Here is a 25,051-nt window from a genome sequence, read left to right as displayed (position 1 = left end):
CCCTATGACGCCGCAGTGACTTGGAAGCCACTGAAATGTCACGTGGTGTCCTTTCTCAGTCAAGAGATAGAGAGAGAGAGAATGAAGAGGAAAGGCAGGGAGGTCAACCAGATATAAGTCTCCGGTTTGCTAACCTACACAGGGGATGGGGGATAGGGGTTAGAAAGAGGACAGAGAGGAAAACGCTAAAGAAAATAAACACGCACACATGGAGATACGCACACACAAAAGGCGTTCCAGTTAAAGGCGTTCGCAAAGGCCGGTAGATCGCAAAAAGCGCAATAGCGCTTGCACCGCCTTCGTCTGTGACGTTAGCTCCCTTCGATGGTGTAGAATTCTTTTTTCGGATAGCGGTTGGTCGTACAGTTGGTCAAGTTCGTGGTGAAGGCATTCCCTCTGTGGACCGTACGGCGGGCCGGCGCACAAAATATGGCCAATTGATTATTCATGGCCGCAGTGGTCACAGGTAGGGGTGTCGGTCATCCCTATGCGGAACGCATAGGCTTTGGTAAAGGCAACGCCCAACCACAGTCGATGCAAAAGCGTGGCGTCTCCACGGCGAAGCTGTGATGGCGCTCGAAGACTTAATGTTGGATCAAGTGAGTACAGTCGCGTATTTCTTAAAAGGTGGTCATTGCATTGTGACATGGTGTACTGCCGAGCAAGCAGGCGGAGCTTCCATGCTGCGTCAGTTCTTGAAAGTGCAATTGGTACGTGGTGCTCCTCAGTATAGGCTGAACGGGCAGCTTTGTCGGCCCGTTCATTGCCGATAATCCCGCAGTGACTTGGAAGCCATTGGAAAGTTATCTTATGGTCTGCATCACTTATATGGTGTAACGTCTCTGTAATGTGAAATATTAGCTGTTCGTGCGGTCTGCGTCGTAAAGGTGACAGTAGAGACTGCAGTGCTGCCTTAGAATCACAGAATATCGTCCACTTGTGTGGCTGTTCATTACCAATGTAGTGAAGGGCTCTAAAGATCGCTGCGAGCTCTGCTGCCGGCGACGTTGTCGCGTGAGTCGTCTTAAATTTGATTGTTGTGACTATCGCTGGTATCACGATTGCCGCCGATTAGCCCTGCGGCGTGGACCACACGAACAACTTCTATTCGAGATTAGAGAACTAATTCATGCATCGAAGAGTCTTAAAACACATACGCACGCCGTATCATTTAGAAGCATCGACAAAGAAATTGGAGTGCGTGTGCAGCGGCAAACGGTCCCATTCTTGGAGAAGAGGCACTGCGCCAACTTTTGCATTTGCCCAGGAGCATCTTTACGGAAGGGTTGAAATCTGGGCCAGTTGGTACATATTTGAACGAAAAAACCAGTCAAAAACACAAAGGACAAGAGGAGAAGTTCACATCACAACATCTTTACGGAATGCCAAATTCTGGGCAGTGCTGAGAATTACTGATCACGGTGTGCCGCAAGGAAACGCGGAGAATTACACTCACGAAGGAATGGCGCTCGGCCACGCCCTCTCTGCCAGCCGGCGACACCTTCCATGGGGACAAGGGCAGCGTGCCTGTACAGGCGGTGAACGATGCAAGCAATGACGAGGCCAGCCGTCTCACCCAGTCTCCAACTCGATTGCGTAATCAGGTGAACTCAGCATAATACGCGAAGGCGATCAGGAGCCTTGCAAGGATATATCGCTCATTATTACTATATTATTTTCAATTCTCTCGTATTTTCCCCCTCTTTTCTGCGAAACCATAGCTGAGCAGGCGCAATCTCCGTTTTCTTATTCTAGCCACAAATTCAGCGCCGTACGAGTGAGGCTTCGTTGTCGATGACAAATGCGCATGGCAGAACCTTCACGGCGCGGCAGTGCTATGCGCTGGCACTGTCTGCGTGAGAGCCAAAGCTGTACACGTTGGCTTAGAACCTGTTTATCGTGAGCCCGACTGAGTCTAACAGGATTAAGCCCTAGTTAATCCTGCTTTGGCTAGTGCAAGTTGAAAACACCTTTCGCAATAAAAAGGAGTCATCGCTTTCTTTAGGAGCGTTGATATTCTAGTACAGCGTGCTCTTTACTACACGAACGCACTGCCTTCAGTGGGAGTAAAAATAGGCGCGCCTATCTGACGTCCAGCAGCCTGCTCCGCCGTCTGCCGGTGTTTGTCGAGATTGCCGCTGGCGTGCAACGCGTCTGCAAAGCCAGACGCGTTGCCTTGGCCATCTGTAACGGAGACAAACTTGCACTGCGTTCAATCGCATAACAAAAGAACAATGAGGAGGGAATCAGTTGTCTCGCAAAGAAGAAAGCAATACACAGATTAATTAGGCAGAGTGACGATTGCAAAGTAATTGCCCAACTTGCGCATCCAACATTGGCAAAGGCATACTAGACGTCCAAAGAAATACTAATACAAACAGGGGGAAACTGTTTCACGAAGAAGCAAAGTTACAGGCAAGCGCTCTTCAGACCCCGATGCCTTGCAAGTTCTGCATTTTCCACATACCTCGTCAGCCAGGCCGAGCCTTAAATCTTGCCCACTGCCACTCAAAGAGCCAGAAAGTATACGTGTACACTGTGTGTCGCTGGTGCCTAGAGTACGTAAGCACACAGGCTGTCTAATCCACGCCATAGCACCGGGCGTGCAATTGTTGTCATGACACTATCAATATTTCTTTCTTTCTCTTTTTTTGCTTCTTTTACTGTTCTCTGTTGCACCACAGAAGGTACGCACAACATTTCTGGTATATGCGAGTGATACCTTGCGCCGATCCTTTATAAAGCCTGGATAGAAACAATAAGTGCAGGCGTTCCACAGTGAACCAGCCACTCGAGTCAGCGCTTGAAGGCAGGATTATTATGCTCGTGTACCTAACGAAAGAAACACAGTCTAACGCGTTGGTACATATATATATATATATATATATATATATATATATATATATATATATATATATATATATATATATATATATATATATATATATATATATATATATATATATATATATATATATGCGTAAACACTTAGATAACTTCGATATGTCACTACTCGTCTCATCTGCGCTATCTTTTTTTCAATTTTTCAGTGGAACAATGCAGTTCTTTTATGCTTGATTTGTCCTTACACCGGGAAACATCTTATTAGAGATGTGTGATTACGTTCAAAGCCCTGAGGTGTTTCTCATAGGCCACATTCCTACAGTCACTAAGGCCCTGATGTAATTAGGGCTTATGTTCGCAAGGATACGGAGACTGGTCGTCCACAGTCCAAGGACAAGTCTGGATTCCGTACTCAACAAAAGACTCGACAGAGCCCATATCACTCATTGATTGGTATGAATACACGTATCCGCAGTTCCCTCAATCGTTGGTGCACCTTTTTGGATGAAATGGCATGCCTGTTAGTCCGTACGCACGTTAAATGCCAGACTTTCCATGACATTTTCTTGAATTAGCGTCACTCATGAGAAAAACAATAAGAAAAATGAGTATGGAGCTATGCATTTGACTGCTTGACCCTCCCGTCCCGCGTTTATTCTTCTTATTCTTGTTTCCATGCTGAGTTGCTTCAAGAAAACGTCGCGCAATACCGAGTCGCACAAATCCTCGCGAACTCTGCCTCACCCGTGACGCGCACCCTGCCCTGCTCGACGGAACAGAACCCCGGTGGTCCACCACGTGGTCTGCACGGGGCGCTGACGACCAAGCGGGTCGGCGCCACCGCGGAGGAAGCTCAGCGCAGAGGAAGACGCCTCGACACCTGTCGTCACAGTGCGGGCCACACACCGTCGGCGTGGGCGGAAAGGCGGAGGACCGCTGCTCGAGGCGGGCCCTTGCCAGCATCCGGTCGCTGGGTTCACAGACCCGGCGGCGGCTGAAGGGTGCGACGCCGTCGACGCTCATCGGTGCGCCCGCCGCAGTGACCAGCCAGCGAGTGTACCGGCACACTGTGTGGGCGGAGTGTGCGTGGCGATCGCCGTTCGACAACAACGCAATCGCTGTTGGGCAGCAAAGCGAGACTCAAACGTCATAATAGGGGCTTAAGAAAGTGTCGCAATAAAGGATCTCGGTCCGTACTCTGTGTAGAGACGTGACTTTGAGCCGAGCCGCAGCTCTCCGCTGGAGACACCGAGTGTCCCACGGCGAGCATCCGAAGAGCGCGTGGCCAGTCTGAGCGCGCCAGCCGGTGAGGCGCTGGCTTCCGGACTGCCAGCGAGGAAAGCAGCGGTCGAGGGGAAAATCCGTTCCCCGGAGCGATTCAAGGGTGAGGAGGCCTCTTGGGTCTCCTCGCCACCCGCTTGTGCTTTTGTTTGTTTTCCCTGGAGAGTCAAGGCGACCGGAGGGGATGTCCGCGCGCGTTGGTGATGCAAGCGTGAGGGATTTCCCCGACCGACGCAGGCTGCCGTCTACGCTACGCTCGCTGCGACGCGAGCTGGACGCGCGCTTCGAGGGCGCCAGCGGCGGCGGCCGCTTTCGCCAGCGGCGTGTTGGTAAACAGCACGCAGGAACTGGAGCACTCGTGCTGCGCGGTCGGGGGCCACGAGCGCTGGATGCGGCAAGGGAACACCTCTGTCGCGCCGAGACCTTGGCCTGCGCCGTTACGCAGACCAACCCCGTGACGTACTCGGACAGCCGCCTAGCCCCTTGCACCAGACACTCCGAAGGACAACGTCCGTCTGTGCTGCGACCAAACATTTATAAAATACGGGAAACAATCACGTTTTATCCCGGCGACCACATAAAAAAGAATTGCTTACAGTTGATCTACTTAGACTCAATTGCTCCCTACATAGAGAGCGTAAGGAAGGCAGCTACAATCACTTGCAGCAAGGATGTTACATACTCCAAATGCATCTGAAAAGGAGTTGGCTTATAATATAGAAGTACACTCGACAGCGACCTCTTACTTCGGATCAGACGGAATGAATTTAACACTCTTGTTTCGCCGTATAAGTTGGCCCCACAAAATTAACGCTTCCAGTCAGTGATATCCTTTTTATTCTAAAAGCCGTGGTATGAATGAATTTGTGAGCGTTGTTCGAATCTGGCTGCCGCGTTTACCCTCTGTGCTTCACGAACAAAAAAGAAAAGAAAAGAAAGAAAGAAAGAAAGAAAGAAAGAAAGAAAGAAAGAAAGAAAGAAAGAAAGAAAGAAAGAAAGAAAGAAAGAAAGAAAGAAATAAAGAAAAAGCGACAAAAAAGAAAAGGAAAATGAACTCTACAATTTTTCCCGCGAACTGCTATCTTCAGAGTGTCTCGGCATTCAGAGTGTCTCAGCTCGAGCAAAAGTTCTCTGAACCCTGCGAAGCTGTTCTGTGCGCCTGACTTATTGCCGCAAAACATAGAGAGATGACTGCTTCACGCGAGACGTACGCGGCAATAAAAAAAGGGGAGAGAAGGACACGAAAATGAACAGTCTACGTAGCGAGAAATTTCTTCGCTGAACAAGTAAAAAAACAAAAGCACCACAGAAAAGGGCAGAGCGGTTGATATCCGGCACGTGTGTTTGAAGACATGTTATGTTGGACGCGAAGATGGTTCGTATGTGATGTGATATTTCGAAAGCACTGACTAGTAACAAACAGTTATTTCGAAAAAAAGCTACGTGCAATCGAGCCATTCATACACGGCAATAATGCCTGGTTATGGCCCGACTGATGACTAACTAGTAATTATTTTTAGCAGGTGTTTCGATTCATTCAGCCCGAGCTTTTTTGAAGTTGCCCATAAGTTGGGCAGTTTTCGATCCGTATCCATCCAGCGCCTCATGACGCTATTTGTCGACGACTGAGGACGCCGCTAGGAGGGGTGACCCGACATGACGAAATGTGTGCGCGCGCGCGCTTCGTGATGACTCACGAGACTCCTGCGCAACTGAATGGAACACGCGGTCCGCGGGGCCGGATGAAGAGCGGCCACTCTCCGGGCCTCTTTGTGCGCGTCGCCCCTCCAGTAAACACGATGTCGTGGCGCCAACGCGAATACAACCAGAGCTCGCTCGCTTTCGCTTGTTTCGGGCGCATGGCACCGTCTGACTACGTCCGGTGCGTCCACTTATCCAGAAGTTGTGCCGTTCGTTACGGGAGCGTCCCTTCCACGTTCTTTCGTGACGCGCGTGTTTGTACACGTGAAGTGGTCCGAGAAGATCGTAAACAAAGCAAGACAGCTAACGAACTTTTCTTCAACATCAGTTTATAACATAGATATGATCCCTCTAGCCAAGCTTCGTTGAGCAACGCAGCCGCAAATCTGAAACCAGTTAAAGCAACTGCGGAAAACCCTGCATACATAGAACATGCGGTGTAACATATGAGGGCATATAAGTGACAAGACGATTTATAACGGCAAGGCTAGCACCCATATAATGAATGGAATCATGCACTGACCCGAAGCAGCGCCTCCAAGGAAACAGGAGGAGGCCTGATGATATGGCGCTGAACGACACTCACAGGTACATGTGGGCTGCCGGCTTACGCTGACGACAGTGAAAGTGCGCATGTCTTAATTGTCCGGTGCATAGGAGGTGCTGCACTGAGTTCATCAGCAATGATCGGTTATCGCCCCATTCAAAAGGCCTGTAAGCGACTCCGCGTATTGGATTGCCCTGCAGTATCGAGAACGTATCGAAATGTATGTGCGTAAGCCCTCCTAACGAGCATGGTGATTCAATGGTGAAGGCGTTGCGCCGATGAGCACCAGTTCGTGAGCTACACTCCAGCTCTCATACACCTAAGTCGAAGAGAAACAAAAAAAAACGTTATAAAAATAGAACATGCCGAAGTGGACAGAACACAAGAGCACGCACGTGCTAGGAAGTCTGTACACACTGAAGGATCTAGCTAAAGTTAATCCTTTCCTGGAATTGTCAGCCAGATGGTGCTTTGGGGTATGAAACCCCACTGTTTTCCGCCTCCTCTTCTACCCTCTTCCTCCATTACTGTTTTCTTTCTTTCTGGGTAGCATTCGTTCGAGTGTCAAGTCACCGGAGAATCGAGCCTACATACGCACTAACTCTTAGCAGCAGGTCGGTTCGGCGCTCAGTAAGTCTGTGTGCACAGACTTAGTACAATAGTGGCACACAGCAATGTACGAACTGTCGAGATAAACTAACCATTGTTTCCTCTCTGCCGTCAGTGCCTTTGTTCTCACCATCATCATACTTTATGATGAAATCAAAACAAACGTTAGCCAAGAGTATATCAAGAAGACAAAAACTTTGGGACCCGTACGGGCCCCGAAACGTCAAGTTCTTCTCTTTCTATTTGTCTTTCCAATTCTTCTCATTTGTCTTTCAAGCGATACCTTTTGGTTGTTTTGATGCAGCATTTTCTCGCGGAAAACAACGGGGTCCCGACATATGCAACACGAACGCCTGTTGGCCTACATTTTCTGCCAGAGGTGCACACCAGTAACAGCGCCAAGGTGCGACGCCACTGCTTGAAAGGCTTTGTCGCGCAGCCTAATTGCTTGCATCCTAATTGCCTGAGTTGTCGGGCACAACTACAACGAGTGCCACACGACTCACTAAGAGATATATCAGCCATATAAACTCTGATTGCTTCATAGGCGCCTTCGTGAGGATTCTTGTGACATTCGGGAAAAGGTGATGCCACGCAATAGTTTCTAATCTTTCCGGGCACGCGAACAAGCGGCGTGCACCTATGGAGAATTTATTCGCTGCTCATCTATTGCGAAGGGTGAGGTGAAGATGCCCTTTCGATTTACGTCATAACTTCGTGGCATGGTCACAGGGTGTTGCGCAGTGAGGCAACCCCTCTGTGTCGGGAAGGACGAACACGAGACCCTACTTCTCCAAGCCACAGGCGCTTCATGTGCTGGGGTGATCGTAAAGACACCCAATGCCATTGAAACGTCCAGACTGAAGGGCTTTTGCCTTGCTGAAGCCGTAAACATTCCACTTTCTAGTTTGCAGACAGCGTTGTTAAACTGTACTTTAGTTACGCCCAGGAAATCACAAACACAGACGAATCATATCGACAAGAAGAGGAAGTCCTTCTACACACCCGAGTTGTAGCGCCTCTGCATTTGAAATCCTTAAATATTAAAGGAACGTGGACGCACGCAAGCGCTACCAAACAACTGCCTTGGCAATTCTCGAAAGACCAAAGCTGCACCTCTTCTCAGCGTAAAAGTACACATGCAAACCGCCGATAAAAGAACCCGAAAAGAAAAACGAAGCCAGCGTCAACCCTCCTTTGTGCGGCAGCACTGGCTCATCGCCGCGGGCAAGCTCATTTCGGTCAGCTGTATTTTCCGATTGATGTCAGCGCAACGGCAAAGGGTTCGCCGCGGGTAGAAAGCGACGTGCGCCGAATGCACAATTAAGGCCAGAATACATGGAGCGAACTTTCACGACGAAGTTCGGACGGCAGAAAATCTGCCGCTCCGCGACGCCGTATGTTCGTCGGGCTGCGCTACATGGAGCGAAGACACGGCGGCCGCCGCCGGTGAGTCGCTGCATTGTTATCGGTGTGGCTAGGCAGTTTGATTCGCGCTAAGCCACTACTTCAAATATAACGAGGCAAATGCGCTGTAGTGAAACCCATGACAGAAAAGAAAGAATTTTAACGACAACTATTATCGCTTTTGAATTGCGGAACACTATAAAAACGCGTAATTTTTTTAAAGAAATGATTTCTAGTGTGTTTTATGTGTTTGAGAGATTCATGTGCCGATGTAGTTCAAAGAAAGCGACGATGCTATGCGTTGTGGCAACACTTGGCGGGTAAACAACTTTCGGCACCCCCAACTCCGCGGCTCTGTTCTGTGGCTCAACGCGCGCGCGGCCGAAGCAAGCAGACCCGAAAGTAGCGCACGTGAGCTTGTCTAACCATGGCTGTTATTAACTTATTAACCGCTTCGGATGCCATGAGTACGAAAAGCAGGAGACCGGCGTGAACGATAGAGCGGGATCGGGATACACGGACAAGCGGGGAAGCCTAGCCGGAAGTCGGGGCGGATAGTGAGACCTGATTGGCTCGCTTTGGGGCGCCGCTCGTTTGCCGCTTCCGGTATCGTCGCCGCCCGACGAACTTTTCTGTGCCAGCTGGATCGGCGGCGAATGACGTTTTCTCCGCCGCCGCGCGTCGCGCGTGCGCCGCCGTGCGTCGAACGCCGACTATTCGTCGCATATTCGCTCCATGTATTCTGGCCTTTAGGCGGCAAGCGAGCGTCCAGAATAGACGCTGCGGGGGTGAAACTCGATACATGCGGCCGCTTTTTTAGCTGCACGTGCGAGGGGAAGAAAATTGACTGCTCACGGCGTGATGACTTCCCCGTAGTTGCATAAGAATGGACTGAATAGACTTCAACTTATGCACACTTTTATCAGAAGAATGCGTAATCCCACGGGCTGCCTGATTTGAACAACCCTGCACATAGCGACTGTAGCGATGCTCATACCGCATAGGCAACGCACGTGCAAGCATAACGGGCTAAGGCTATTAAAAAAAAAAATGCGGCTTCTTCCTCCTTCTGTGCTATCGAATGGAAATCAGACTTGCTTCCGGCCTAGACTGGTCGACGTACGGGAATCTTCAGCGGTGCCTTGCCGCTTATAGATTTCCTAAGCATCAAAACTTGTCTCCGCCTCGCTGATGTTCCGCCGGCATGCGGAGGACAGGTAAGCGCCATCAAGCGCGTGCAATTGGGATTACGCGATCAAGTGCGCTGGCTGTCGTGCCACACTGTTAAATAGTATTGCCAATTGCATGCACACAACACCACCCATGACACTTCCACTTGCAGAATACTGCAAATACCACAACACGTCTCATACAGCGCCGATTGTCGCGGATAATTACACTGATACACATGCTGCTGCCGTCGCTAAAATGAAATTGTTCAGAAACTGTCGACGAAGACTGTCAATGTAAGCGAATACCCGAACGCTTTCAGAAAGCGATTCGCTTTATTAGAGCAACTTTTCTGTGCCTCGCATCCTTTCTAAACCTGCGATTTCGTGTCCACTGTGGGCGCGCTCGCGACACACGCCGCGTCTTTTCTGTTACATACTTCCAGTTGGTGATGTCCGCCCATAGTGCTATAAAGAAATGCGCCAACGATGATGCGATCGGACCCCTGCATTTCAGCACAGAATTCCGATGCTCTAATTAGCCATTAGGCAACGATCGCACGCATGCTTCTGCCGCGCCATACAGTGCTTTGAAACGCCTGGCGCGTACGTCACATGACAGTTACTCGCATTCTTGCCTTGTTACAGTTAGCGCTTTGAGATGCTGTGTTATACTGCCCTCCATCGGCCCTATAAAATGCTAAGACGCGCGAAAACTGGTCTGATGAGCCGATGAAAGCTATTCGTCTAAATAGTGCTCGGCAGATACAGGGCGGAGTAACGTCACTGATCTGTATTTCCATTCGAGCTCTCTCTCTCTCTCGCTCTCTTTTCTTTTCGTGAATCGTGCTGTCTGCATCTCCCTTTCACTATAACACACAGATAAAGTGGCGACAAATAGTGCCGGTTTGGCAGCTGTGGCTTATATAGGCATCGCGCATGCTTGTTCTTAAAACATTGCATGTAAATTGCCATGAGGTCAATTATAAACAGCCGTCCTCGCATTCAGATATGGGCAGAAGTCACTTCACATCAGCGACTTGGATTTAAGTGCGCAATGGCAATGTGCCCACCGCGGCCAGGAAAGCGACAGTCACGTGGCAGGCAACAACGAATGCAACATACTTCGCGTTAAAGTTTACTTCATGCTTAAAAGCTACAACTGACCTGCAAAAGACATAATTGTGGAGAGCTCTGCGCTATGGTAGGGCATCAGGGGCTTTCTAACGCGTCCGAAAGTGTCAGCGCACGGGAGTTTTCATTTTCCTTCATCTCGCATTCCGTCATTATAGGACTCATCAATTGACAGCCCCTCACGCATCTCTCTCGCACGCTAGAGACAGCTGTCAAGAAAATTCTACCGCAACTTTTCAGTGGCCACATGGCAAACACCAGCGCGCACGAAACAGTCGATTCAGCAGAAGCAACTTGCAGCGAAGCATCAAAGAAAGAGGACGGCGGCTCTCTGTTATCATTTCCTTGATAGCGACCATTTCGCAATGGGCATGAAAACAACAAACGCGCGTGCGCACGCCTACGCGTTTCATTCTGCCCGACGTGTGACATCCATATCAGATCCGTGAAGATGAGCAACCGAGCATTCGCATGTGATATGGTAGCCTCCACGCACCCGAATCAGAAATGTCAAGTGTCGTTCGATATTGCCGTTGGAAAACACGGAAACCTTCTTGCGAGACAAAAAAAAATAAAAGAAAGTAAAAAGAAAGATTAATAAAGAAGCTTCGAAAGTCACTTAATCGCGGACAGACAGTAAACAATTTTTTTAGTCTCTATAACTTCAGTCCAGGTGTAGACATTGTTGCTAGGAAAATAAGTGGGGGAAAAACCACGTGCAATGTAATAGGGAACCGATTTGCGGGCATTGTTAAGCGACCAAGTATGCCATAACCACGCGACTATGGCGGGTTCGTGAGGTTGTCTAAAGTGCAGGACACTGCAGCTATGCGGGAAGCCTACCTCTTCGTCTACTTTGCAGCAACATTGCGCGGTCGTCTTGAGAAAGCATCACAAATACAACGTCCATGCGCAGCTAGCTGTAAGTGCTTGTCGAATAAAAACACTTAGACATAACATTTGTACGCACGACAACAATTATAAATGAGTTTGACGCCAGAAGAGTGTTGGATGGGCTGTTGTCATTGCCTAATATGCTTTGACTCTGGGAACGCGACCCCACATCACATAGCTAATGCCGCGAGGCTCTTCGAGAGAAAAAAAAAAGCCTTCTCATCACCTCGTTTAGCTCCGTAAACGGGACTGCAGTAACGTAAGTGGAACTACGCGAGCGTCTCCGCATTAAAAAATCGACAAGATAGCACAATAAAACTAAAAATTTGGGGACAGTATTTAAGTCCGTCTATAACCGGATTACCTCGCGACGGCAGAACAGGCAGTGACGTCACAAAGCATTGCCTTTTGAGGCGTTCAAGTTCCACGAGCGTGTTACGTGTGACGGCTCCGACACGCGGCACAGCGGCACATATCGATATGGCCTCGAACTCTATTCACACGCGAACACACTCGCAACACACACCACTGCTGCCCTTTTACGCACGGATGCTCGGCGACGACGTCGTTGGAGCCGACGGTTCGCACGAACCACGCGCACACTGGCGACGAGCAGCGCGGCGGAGCTCGGTGGAGCTAGGCTCCCGGCGCCTGCGGTCGAGCGAACTCCGCCGGCGGCGCCGAAGCGGCTCCGTCCTTACCGATGACCGCGCGCAGGAGGACCGGTGGGCCGGCCAGGCTCAGGCGTCCGAAGCGCGGCATGGTGCGCTGTGGGGCGGCCGCCGCCGGAGACCAGAGGTCGTGGCCCGTGCCATGGGCCGGCCGTTTATATACCGTCCGGGCACAACTCGCCGTTCTATCTGCGATGGTTGCGAGTAGACGAGTGGCGGCCGCAGGCCTTCGCCGCGCCGGCTCTCCCGCTGACGTCAGGCTGGGAGAGGAGGGGGCGCGCATCCCCCACCTGCGCCCACCTGCCCCCCTCGCTTCTGGGAAGGCGCCTCAGAGGAGCTTCCGGCGGCAACCTCCTCGTCGCGAGAGGTGTTGCGGGAAATTACGCGGATTGCTGGCCAACTGAAAGATATAGAGCACGTGACCGTAACAATGACCTCTCTGTGTGTCACGAGCCAGACGGAGAGCGCTTTCGTCCCGCACTTGACTGCTCTGCATCTGTTCTCGTCCATTGGGTTGACGTTGCTATTCAGCTTGGCGGCTTGTTCGAGGGGAGCAGAAAATGGGACACACACACGAACGAGTAAAGGAACGCCATTCTTCGTGGTCTTCATTTTTCGGTATCCGCAACGTGGTGCGATTTCTGCTCTTATCTGCACACTGATTTCACATCATTAGATGTGACATCATGATAACTTGTTTCTGCATGTTTGACATGTCATTTATTTATTTATTTATTTATTGTAGCTTCGTCAGTATAGCTATAATTTCTGAAAATAAAGAAATAGCTTACCTCTCCAAGAATAAAAAGATATGCCTTATGTATTATTCTTATATGTATTCAACTATCGCCAAATAGTTCCGGCCACTACGTCTGAGACCTCATTTCGCAGAATTAATAGTGACCCTGAACGAGGTTTGAAGTACTTGTTGGGTTCAGTCACGCAATACATGCGCATGAAATACTTGTAGTTAGTGCGCAATTTTTCAGTCTGTTAATTTTTGCTTTAATTTCTAATAGCGAGTACACTGCCCCATGTTGTCAAATGACTGGAAAATAAGCAATAGATTTGTTATTTCCCTATTCGCTGATTAAATATAGTAAGAACCCTAACAATGTCTGCAGGTTAACTTTCAATGGTCTCCGAAACGCGTTTTGTTGTTGGATTATGAGATTAAGCGGTTTAAAGGGGTGCTGACGCGACATTTTCGAATCTCCTTCTTTTTTTGCTTTCATTGGAGGTCCGGTACTATTACCACCCCTTCTCCGCCCCCCCCCCTCTAAAAACAAATATACTGTCAAGCCTCATGGTGCCCTAAATTGTTTAATACAATAACTTTTCTGCGACTAGTTTTGGTTAAACTTCTAGTGTGTTGCGGCGTCATCACACAGTATCCATTCACGTGTTAGCAGAATATTGCCAGGTTTTGACACTCCTTCCGGCTCACTCTGTCGTCCACTATGCTGCTACATAGGCCTTCACAACGGATAGCAGCATACGAGGTGACCAAGCCAGCCCGAGCGCAGCTGTCAAAAAGTCGCAATGATCTGTTACTTGCTCCCACGTGACCAGGTGCTGCGTGACGACGTCAGAAGACAGTATCCTCCTGGGAAACGAAACCAAAACCTGCTGTTGAAAAATCATTATATGAAATTATTTACGATGATCTGAGGCTTGTCATTATTTTTACTAGGGTTGAGAAGCCTAGGGCCTTCATTTCGCGCAAGAAAAGATAACAATTGTCGAAAATGTCATGTCAGTACCCCTTTAACGTCATCATTGTAGATGTTGCCCTGTTTCTTTATTTATTATTGTTATTACGCTGTGGAGGGTGTACAGTTTTACCCATTATCGTTATTTAATGTTTATTAGCGTTCGAGAAAAGTTTAACGGTGTTTCCTATTCTACTACGTTACTTTGCGAGTTAGCCGCATAGCCTTCAAAAAAATAATGTCAATCTACAGCAGATCTGCGCTGAGGAAATTTCTCGCGAATAGTATTAATTGAGCTGCATGCTCACAGTTCTGCGAGACACTAACTCGATGCGCTTAAGGGTGCACATGTCGGCGCCACTGCAGTTGAGTGTGCCACGCTAACTGGGCTCGTATCCACAGCTCCACGTGCAACAAGCAGCGCACGCGTGGGAAACGAGGCACACGTGTATGAAGACGCGCCATTGGGGCCCATACGCAATGCACACGGACACAACTCGGGCGAAGTGTGAGCGCGGACTGCTTTGTCTGACGGACGCGCGGTAACTTCAGATATTTGTGTTTGTGCATGGTCGCATGGATTTGTTGTGTGGAACCTGTGCGGTCACCCCCGAGGAGGCCCACTGAAACAAGTCCGAACATATAAAGGGCGAATTCGTTTTCACCGATTCATTTGCGAGCAAGAAAGTTTCCCACAGGGCTCCGAGAAGCCAAGCACAACGAGGGTGATGCCGTGATTGGCTCCATTCACTCTTGAGTCATAAGAAGCGAGCGCTGTAACGAAGGTGCAAGAAGGAGCGAAATTATCCGAGATCGCGCTCACTTCTCGCGATTGGTTTTCTGGGACAGAGGCGCTCCGTGGTTAACGCACCAGCTGTATGCCTCGTGCGTGTAATTCCGCCGGGGTGCCACCACGTTTTCGTGTCTTGGGTGGCCCTCATTCTCAGCGCGCGTTGATTTCCACGTCGTGGTTGCGGCGTGCATGGCAAGAAGGCCCTTTCCTCAGCTGCTTAACGAAGGGCAGAACCCCGAATGAGTAAGCTCCTTACTTGGATGGCTGCATTCGGCGTTGTGTGCGCGTTTCCGCGGCAGTTTGATAGCGTGATTGCAATGATCTAGAAACAAAACTGCAAAATAAAAGAAAGTGGCCCAACTATACCCGCGATGCCGCAGTTCGTGTGCTATGTCTTTCTCCCAGCAGGCCGTGACTGGTGGCATCAAAAACCCTCGAGGAACGATCACCTTAATTTGTTTGTTTTCTTGGGTAAGGTGACTCTGCCTAGAATACATCGAGCCTGTTTGATATGGCCAAGAAGGACCATGCATACAGAGCTTTCCTGAATCAATAAGTGGAACAGGCCGGTCATGAACGCAGAGCGTATATACTTCAGTGATTCCACTCGGTGTAAACGATTCAGTTGTTCGAAAACGCCACCACATCCACCTCCTCTCGTGGCACCCCAATGCAGTTGTACGCTTCAGTTTCTAAATATGCAAATAGCAAATCCCTGTGATCAATAAGCAATTTTTCAGCTTTTTTAAACATTTCGAATAGTGAGCCCGTTCTCCCATTTTGTCAAAAAAAAATAAAAAGAAACGGTGCAAGACAAACAATCCATTTTTCATTCTCAGTATTTCCGTTATGTGCTATTTCCATCACTTATCGCGAAAAAAAAAGAAGCAAAAGTCAATCTGCCTGGCAATGGTCAGCGGGCCTTTAGTTTCTTGCGGTAGGGTGTATGCAGCACCCTACCACAGACATTTCTTTCTTTCTGTCTACTTACTTCCGATGCAGCATTGCAGTGTTTCCTCTTCGTGTAATTGCGAGAATATAAGGCAGCTTTTTCTGCTAGGGTCCTAATGAATTGGAGAGATTGTGTCTCCTTGTCTGACCTCTTTATTTATAGGCATCTTCCTACTTTTCTTGTGGAGAATGAAGGTAGCTTCGGAACCTTTGTGGATATTTCCCAAGATATTTATGTAAGCCACTTGCACTCCTTGAGTACGTAATGCCTCTATGACTGCTGGTATATCTACTCAATGAAATGCCTTCTCGTAATCTGTGAAAGCCATATAGAGAGGCTGATTGTATTCCGCAGATATTGGGATTACCTGATTGATTACCCATGGATGTGATCCTTTGTACAGTATCCCTTCCTGAAGCCAGCATGTTACTGGTCTGAGGGCCCCACCTTCGCCGGGATACGTCCTTTGTGAAAAAAAAGTTTTTCATTCATTCATTCATTCATTCATTCATTCATTCATTCATTCATTCATTCATTCATTCATTCATTCATTACCTTAGTCGATTAAAGTCCAGTGTTGCCCTTATTCTATTTGAAATTATCTTGGTTAATATTTTATACAATGCTGGGAGTAAGCTAATGGGCCTATCAATTTTCAATTCTTTAACGTCTCTCTTTTTGTAGATAAGTGTAACGTTTGCATTCTTACAGTTCTCTGGGACCCTTGAAGTTCGTATAACACACTCTAGAAGTCTTTGCGTCGACTAACCGGGGGAAGAGATGCGTATCCTGAAATGCCTGGATAACCAAGACAAGCGCTACTTAGTTGGCGTTTTCCAAAAGAAACGCAGGCTATTTAGCACCAAACACTTCCTGCAAAATGGAGAGGCTCGCCTGAACAACCAGCTATGGCGGTCGTTGTTGTTGAACGTTGCTCTGCTGCTGAGCACGAGGCAGCGCGTTCGGTTCCCGACCGCATTTCAACGAGGGTGCAACACAGAACGCTGTCCAGCTCTCGGGCCACTCCTGATGATCATAATTATTCTGGATTCCTCTAAGCGGCGTCTCTCGTAGGGCCTGCGTTGTTATTGAAGCTTAAACCCACTCAGACTATCAAACCTTTTATTTTCTAACTTGAAATAACGTCCCTCTGTTAACAAAATGCGCCAATAACAATGAAGGAGGATGGAAGACGTGTTGGCCCTTCTTGGCCTCGACGCCCTCATGGCACGAGGCGCTGAGTAACAAACCACCCTTTGAAATTTCAAAGCCCTTGTCAGCAGCTTTGCCTTCGTAATGTATGTCAGTGGTCGATACGAGCAAGCGGTATACAATGGTATTTGACATCGCAAGTGAGAGCAAACACACACACACACACACACACACACACACACACACACACACACACACACACGCACACACACACGCACACGCACACGCACACGCACACGCACACACACACACACACGCACACACACGCACACACACGCACACACACACACACACAAAAGAAAAGAAATGGATGGGGGACAAACGATTGTGCATTTCTTTCGTGTTGTGTTGTTGTGCCAAGTATGCGCCAATTAAGCCCGCAGCAAGTCCTTTCATGTACAATAATGATCTCTTAGTAGCGCTTTCAATCGAGAATGTGGCCCCATTGCAGCATGCCGAACGTCGCGAGCTGACGGTAATCCCTCTCCTCACGGCCCCTTAACCTTCCAATTTTTGTTTATAATGATTTTTTTCCTGAGCTTTTCGCAATCTTTTAATGAGCTCATGACTGATGAAATAAAAATAAATGAATAACCTTAACGCTGCGTTCTTGCAACGGCTGAGGGTACATTCTGCATGACGAACAAGGATGCGCCAAATGAGTGCCGCTTACCACAAACATGAAGGCTGATATAAAGCTTCAAGAAGAGGGAAGGCTCAACAGGACTCTCGCCAATGAAGTGGTTGAGCCCCGCTACGTACCGCATACGTGGGTGAGATTACACTGGCGTGCTGTTAAGGCTTCCTTACTGAAGTAAGAACCATAAGCCGGCACCGAAGTGTTCGGCAGCGGGCTAACAATCAACTTCAAAAGTTCGTCGAGCGCGATCTCGCTCGCTTCATGCTCGCCCGACGGCGAGCATGACGGCGAGCAACTCGCGTCCCTCATGGACTTCTGTTAAGGGGGCGATGACTGCTGCGCTGTTCGCAAATTCCATTTAGGTTTTGTGGGGAAATTTAGCCGGAATTTATTAAGCTGCAGAAAATGGCAGCGTCAGCTTCTTGCATGTTTGAAATCAACTCTTGCACCATGATCAATCGTCGGAGTCGTTAGGTCAAAATGCTAATTAGACTAATTTTCGCGATTACTTCTCTAATTGCTACGTTAACTCATTTTAGAATATTGGTGGTCAAAGAAATCCCGGGGAATCTCTCCGTTCTTTGGGAATTTATAGCACATTTCCTAAAACTTGGCTTTGTTTGAATGTCTCCTCAAACAGCCTACAATTTAAGAAGTAATCGATAAACAGCGGCTGAAGCAGGGCAGGTCACGCAGGATGGAGACATTCGCTTTAATAAGGAGAGTGAACTGAGAAATTTGGCATTTATTCGTATTGGAAACTTATCGTGAAAAAAGACGAAGACAAAGGAAGAACACGCCACGAGCGTCAAAAAGCAAGCAAAATGAAAGATGACTGTGAGAACTCGTTAATTTCTTGGCCACTAGTGGACTTCGCTGCTCGATATCTGAAATGACAGGCTTCTTCGTCGTGCTCCCTCGGGGTGTTTAATCGAATAAGGCGAGTTGGCCAATTTCGAAAAACTTTCATCAGATAAAAGAAAAACCGTACAAACTGAAGCAACGGGCACTGCTACTGTTGAGTGACCTAAACCTGCAGAAAGTTTCCGAACAGGTTAGAAAGTCCAAGGGATCTGCCCTCGACGCATATACTATCCAGTTATCTATCTACAAAAGCCACTGCAAATTGATGATCCATGCGCCATCCGCATTTCAAGGTCGGCGGTGGTATTTCTTGAGAAAGACAATCTGGTAAGTTGCACAGCCTTTAGTATTGATATTGAGGACCTATATTATTCCATTTCCTAAGATCTATTACTAAATGTTTTAAGGAATCTGTTGTGAAAGATAATGACGAACAGGACTTCAGAAACAGGTGTGGCATTTCTGTGGAAGGGTTCGTAGAGCTGAAGCTTGATGTGGGCGAGTTCGTTTAACACACTCCTGTCCGTCGTACATGTTCTTTTAGTCCTGGTCCTTGAAGCGCTATTTTCTTGTTCCTAGAGCTCTAAACTCTTCAAGTCCACTGCAATTTAATAGGCCGGGAACGTTTACGTCCAAACGCTGGGAGTTTTAACGGCCTGTGCTCGGCAATAATTCACTTCCTAAAGGGGACAAAGACATTGGCCGGGACTTGAATGATCTTGCAGGGCACATAGCAAGATAGGTGGATGGCTGTCTGGTTTTTGTGGAATCGTGTGACGCGCAGAAAAAGATGGTCAACATTCTCAGGGCATTTTGAGAGATAGGTCAAGGTTTGAACTTCACGTGTGAATTCCCCTGTAAACAGAAAATTGGAATTCCTAGATTTAAAGCCATCATTTACCAAAGAGCACATTTGCTGGCAATATTGCCCCCGATCGACCAAGCAAGTGGTGAGCTTCAACTCAGCACATTCGAAGATTGTAAAAAATGACATAGTGGTTTCGAAGTTGCAGTCAGCCACGGCAAAATCTTGTGTGCACATGATGAGTGAAAGTGTCTCAAAGCAGATTAGCAGACTTAGGAATGCCGGATACCCAAGCAGTGTGTTATCCTTTTTGTCACAGAAACCGATTCGGGAATTAAAGCGAGAGTTTGCGCTGCCACTTACAGAAAAGGACAAAAAGAAAATGGCAGTTATCCCATACATTCCCAATTTATCACACAGAATGAAGAAAACGGCCTCTCGACATGGCGTAATTGTTGTCTTCTTTGCTAAGAAAAAAGGTGATCTGATATGTGTCGCACTGCGGAAGCACATACATTGTAAAACTGTTTACACCCTTAAGGGTATTTTTTGTCGTACTGGTAACACCCTCACCCTTAAGGCTGTTTCACATGGCGCGATTGGGGTGAAAGAAATCGTTCTGCCGCGCACGCCGCAGAGCGATTTTCGCTGACAGCTTTCACATGCGTTTGCGGCCGCGCGATTTTCGTCGCAGCGATGCGCAAGGTTGCCTCCTGCTCACGAAGTATCCATGCCAGCATCGTTAAATAAAAACAACATGGAAACTAGTCAAGTATTCGAATTTTCCTATTTTTATTCGATAATACTTTGCGATAGACTTTACGACAGCTTGCAGATACGGTGAGTGAAGCGCTGCACAACACCGCAAGTATGAGCGTGCGGCATGGCGTGCGGCGTCGGTCGGGTGGTTCCGTTTAGCACACTATATAGCTTCGTTGTTGCTATGGAAGCCGCAACTTTTGTCCTGGATGAGTATTTGCTTTTGCAGTAGAACAAACTGCTGTTGAGTGTGCATTTATATAAGCAGCTGGCGCAATTTGTAGCGATGAAGTGGTTGATGACGGCGGCGATCAAGTGGGTACGTGCCTTATGTTGAAGCGGCGGCCTTCTCCCGACCTGGATAGCGTGCAGCTTCTCCTTTCAAACGAATTGTGTAAGCGAAATTAAAAAATGTTGATGAAGCTCCTAAGCCGCAAACGCTGGTGGGTACGCCCTAAACATAGCTACCAACGCTACCAACGCTACCAAACATAGCTACCAACAGCGCTACCAACGCGCGGTAAAACACACATTGCCCCTCCCACATCCCGCCGATCGCTGCGACTCGGCGACGGCGCGACCAACCTGTTGGAATCCAGTCGCGGAGAGCCCACGACGTCGCGGCGGTCGCTGAGCGACGGAATTCGCTGTGTGGCTGACTGAAAATCGCGCCATGTGAAACAGCCTTTTTACAAATATTCATAGAGGCCGACAAATATGTAATCGTTCTGACAACCTTGGGCGCACAGAAATATCCGTCAAGAGGCTTTCACAGGGAGATATATGAAACTCTCCTGTCGAATATTTCTGTGCGCCCAAGGCTGTCAGAATGATAACATAGCTTTCATCTATGTATTTTGTCATCGCACGTCTAGTTACAGCTCCGTTGCCGTCCTCTATAAATTTTTCTAAGGTCCTAACGCTAAGGGTGTTACCAGTGTGACAAAAGAACACCCTTATGGGTCTAAACATTTTTACAGTGTAGAAGAGAGCGCACAGACTAAGGAGGCCTGCTAAACGAAACACCACTAAGTTCGTCACGTGTGCCTCGGAGGTTAAAGAGTCGCCGTGTCAAGCGGCGTTGGTAAATGACACTTCTGGGACACCGGGAAGGAGAATACTGTGTCAATATCGAAATCAGAATACTGTGATCGTTGTCTGAATAAGACGGAACATCCGAAAATAAGAATAATGAACGAAATACGATCTTAAGGTTCCTGCTCTAGCTTCTCGCGTGGTCATGAAATTCGTACGGCGTCTGCTCAGGACTAGTTAATTTATCGATAGACTAGCATTGCATTGCGCTCTAAGTGAAACAGACTCAATCTATTGAATTTAGATAACATTTTCCGAGCGAAAACGACCCAGTGATCTGAAAAATCTGTTGATACCCTCGCTGTTATGCTCAGCGAACCGGCGCTGGGGTTTTCGCGCGAAGTCTAAAAGGCGGAACTTGTCTCCGCTGACGGACGGACGGAAAAAAACTTTAATGGGCAAAGGACCTGCGAGGTTGCCAGCCCGGGCTCAGGCCACCCGGGCATTGTGTGCGGTGAGGCATAGCCTTTCCACCGCTGCCCGGGCCCGCTGGATAGCCCATAATTGGTCGTGTAGTTCTGAGCTAGTCAGAGCGCTTAGCCATCGCTCCTCGAGAAGGTCTGGTTCTATCTTGTCCTCTACGTATACTGAACTGATCTGTGTGCACTTCCACAAGATGTGTGCCATGTCTGCGTGTTCGTGTTTGCAGAGCTTGCAGCTCGCGTCTGGATATTGTGTTGAATTTATTCTGTTTAGGTGTACTGGGTTTCGTAACGTTCTGGTTTGCAATCTTCTTCAATCTGTTTCTTGAGACCTGTTGAGTTGTTTGTGGGGTTGTGGGTATGCTTCTCTTTGTTTCGTGTAGTGTGTCAGTATGTCGTGGTACGTGACCAGTCTGTCCCTGTCGTCTTTTATCCCTTCTTCGTCGTCGTCGCCTCCTCCGTCTTCTACATCGCCTCCGCCGCAGTCTTTCTCCCTTCCCCGGGGGTTGTGGGGTGTTGGGCCGTCACTGTCCGTGCCGCGGTGGGTTAGTTTTCGCGCGACTCGGTGGGCCTTCTCGTTGAGGTTGGGGGGGGGGGGGGGGGGGCATTCGTGGTAACTTCTCCCATATGTGCTGGGATCCATTTGAGGTATTTGGGTGTAATTTTGCCGTTCTTAAAGTCTTCTGCTCTGCGGTTCAGGATTCTGGCCGCCTCGGTGGAGACCCAGCCCTTTGTTAAATTCCTAATAGCCGTCTTGGAGTCGCTGATTATTGTGCTGTATTGTTGCCAACCGTTGATTACAGCCAATGTGATTGCCGTTTCTTCCACTGCCTCCGACGATCTGGTCCTTACGGAGCCCGCAGTCACGGTCTTTCCTTTCGTGCCTACGACCGCCATTGCGAAGAGGGAGTTACCTTTGTCAGCGCCGAGACCACCGTTGTCGTCCCGGTTTCGGGAGGACCGCGCGGCGTCTACAAAGAGCACCCCCCCCCCCCCCCCCCCCCCCCATCGCGCGCCGTGGTTTTTGAGAATCGTTTTCGTGCGGCATCTTCTTCTCTCGACATTGTGCACGGGGTGCATGTTCTTCAGGATATTTTCCGTGTTAATTGCGGCTCGGACGTCTGGGTGAATCTGCGTCTTGAGATCGTTCATTTCGTGGTGGTTTAAGCCGATCTTTTCCATGATTTCTCTGCCCGCCTTGGTTCCAGAGAGTCTTTCGAGTTGCGCTATCCTCCGTGCTTCCGCGATTTCCTCCAGCGTGTTATGGACCCCGAGTTGTAGTACCTTTTCGTTTCTTGTGTATTGTGGGAGACCCAGTGCTGTTCTGTACGCTTTTCTAATAAGGGCGTCGATCTTGTCTTTATCAGCCTTGTTCCAGTGGACGAACGCCGCCACGTACGCGACGTGCTGATCGCAAAGGCCTGAACGAGCCGTACGACGTTTCTTTCTTTAATACAGCTTCATCTCGTGGCCTGTGCAACGCTATCGCGTTAACTCGAACAATAGAAAGGGAAATGCACAGCGCTGACTCCTGTCCCGTGTGATTCCTTTTCTGCTGCCGTCGTTCTTTACGCGAGCGCTGCACAAGACGCAAGATTAATACGTGCCATACTCGCTCTGTTTTGGATCCAAATAAATACGCATCAATTCTTTAATACTCACCGCACCGAATTAACTTCGTGCTGCGCTTCAAGTTGGTTTTACCAGCTATATAACAGAATTCAGAAACCTGGAGACACTGCGGTTAAGTCATCGTTATGATTAAGGTGCAGGGACCTAGTGCCTTCCGCTGCTCGTCTTGTTTTCCGGTGGGGAGTGACAGCAATAACTGCCCGCTTTCCTTGAAACACGGTGCACGAATTTCCCACCTAGCCTTCTGTACTGGGCGTCGTGCGCTGCCGACTCGCATACACGACCACTTCCGTATAAAACCTTGCATAAAGCAATTACTCCAGCACATACACTGCACGTCTCAAATGACCGGCTGGCTGGCGCATACGGATGGCAATAGCAAAAAGGCAACCTTAAATTTTCATATTATAAATAAGGCGACATTATTACTTTGGTCCAAGATTTATGCTAAATGTGCTTTCTATACCTTCACAACAAAAAAGAAAGAAATGGAACAACAATGAAAGAAAGAGATGCCAGGACCCGAACCTGGAATCTTCTCATCCTTACACATTATCCGTTGCGCCTCTGGCCCCAGTTGTCCGAGGCAGCACCTGCGCCGGCAGTTTAATAGGTGCTTCGATTTCTCGTAATGTCCGCCTCTTCGAATAATCCAGTTCGAGGACGAGGATGATCCTAGCTGCCAGAGGCGATTTTTAAAGATGCCATAATACATCAAAATTATCACCCTGTATATTCCCCTCTAGTTCTACATTTCTGCAGGAAATACACCGAACGTTCCTATTTTGCGTGAAATAAGCGTTAACTATAATTGAACGGAGAACTGGCATTCTACTTGGTCTGTTTAGGCACTTCAATTGTGCTTTTTTGGCACGTTTCGCATGCATTCTGCCTACTTTGTTGGCATCGATGCCAACAAAGTAGGCCTAATATACCAGTTTCCAGAAATGCAAGCTGACGCTACTAATTTTGAAATCGTAATGAATTCCGGCGACACAGGAAAGCGAAATTTAACAGCCGAAGAGCGCAATAGCCAACGCCCTTATTAGACGCCCATGGATCACGTGAGCTGCGGGTCGTGGCCGTAGGCCCGTCTCGGCCACTGGAGGTTGTGGGTTCAAAACCACCTCGCCGCCGGTAACCCACCGGTTATCCAAGTGGGTACAGGCGTCCCCCGGCCTGATACTCGGCTTTCTTTAGGGGTGCATTGTCATTGTCAATTAAAACTACGAATAACTTGCCCTATGCTTTCTTTGGCTTCATTATCGGTTGTCTTATATTTAGAGTGTTCACCAGGTTGAATGAACTGAACCCCTTGCTCCAACTCCGACCTCCACCAAGGCTTCAGCGACGTGAGGCATCGCTTCTATACCGGCTGTGGTTGGTAGTGGCTTTCCCCAAGGCGTACACTACTTTGATTCCAATGACCGACAGTGCTGCATGCGACGTCTGCGGCGTGGAAAAGAACATCGAACATTTATTGTGCCACTGTCATCGATTTCCGTCGGAAAGACAAAAATCATCTATCGCATTGCGACGACTGGACGATCGGCCGTTGTCCGTGCAGATGCTGCTTGAAGACTGTTTCCATCGCTCGTCGGCCCACAAAACTATGATGGCACTTTTGTCTTTCTTAAGGGGGCTGTCCTATGTGAACGCCTTTGACTCACTCAGGCCCTCCGTGTGCGTGCGCGAGCTCACAGCGGCTTTCCTCCCCCTTCCCTCCCTCTCCCCATCTGATCTTTCTATTCCCTCTTTCCCGTCCCCCAAAGTAGGATAGCCAACCAGGCGCATTTCTGGTTAACGTTCCCGTCTTCTCTCTCTCCTCCTCCTCCTCCTCCTCCTCCATTATCGGTTGGCTTCTAATGGAATTATGATTAACAGAATCAGGCCCCTCAGTTTCCCTTC

General features: G+C 48.6%; 1 protein-coding gene across 6 annotated transcripts in view; it reads right to left on the bottom strand.

Moving 5' to 3' along the window:
• Positions 1-25,051, bottom strand: part of LOC135915289 (uncharacterized) — a 223,993-nt gene that overhangs the window by 25,096 nt on the left and 173,846 nt on the right. Inside the window, exon 1 of one of the 6 annotated variants that reach the window (XM_065448326.1) lies at positions 12,288-12,434. The exons of 4 other annotated variants lie outside the window; for them this stretch is intronic. In XM_065448326.1, the coding sequence (XP_065304398.1) occupies positions 12,288-12,348 (61 nt within the window). In that variant the 5' untranslated portion in view covers positions 12,349-12,434. Of the gene's footprint in view, positions 1-2,467; positions 2,548-12,287; positions 12,435-25,051 lie in introns of those variants that run through there. One more of the 6 variants, XM_070531324.1, reaches the window with a different exon arrangement.

This window comes from Dermacentor albipictus, chromosome 1 (assembly GCF_038994185.2).
Source record: "Dermacentor albipictus isolate Rhodes 1998 colony chromosome 1, USDA_Dalb.pri_finalv2, whole genome shotgun sequence".
Taxonomy (NCBI): Eukaryota; Metazoa; Arthropoda; class Arachnida; order Ixodida; family Ixodidae; genus Dermacentor; species Dermacentor albipictus.
Note: the sequence above shows the minus strand (reverse complement) of the source record. Positions and strands in the feature narration are given on the sequence as shown.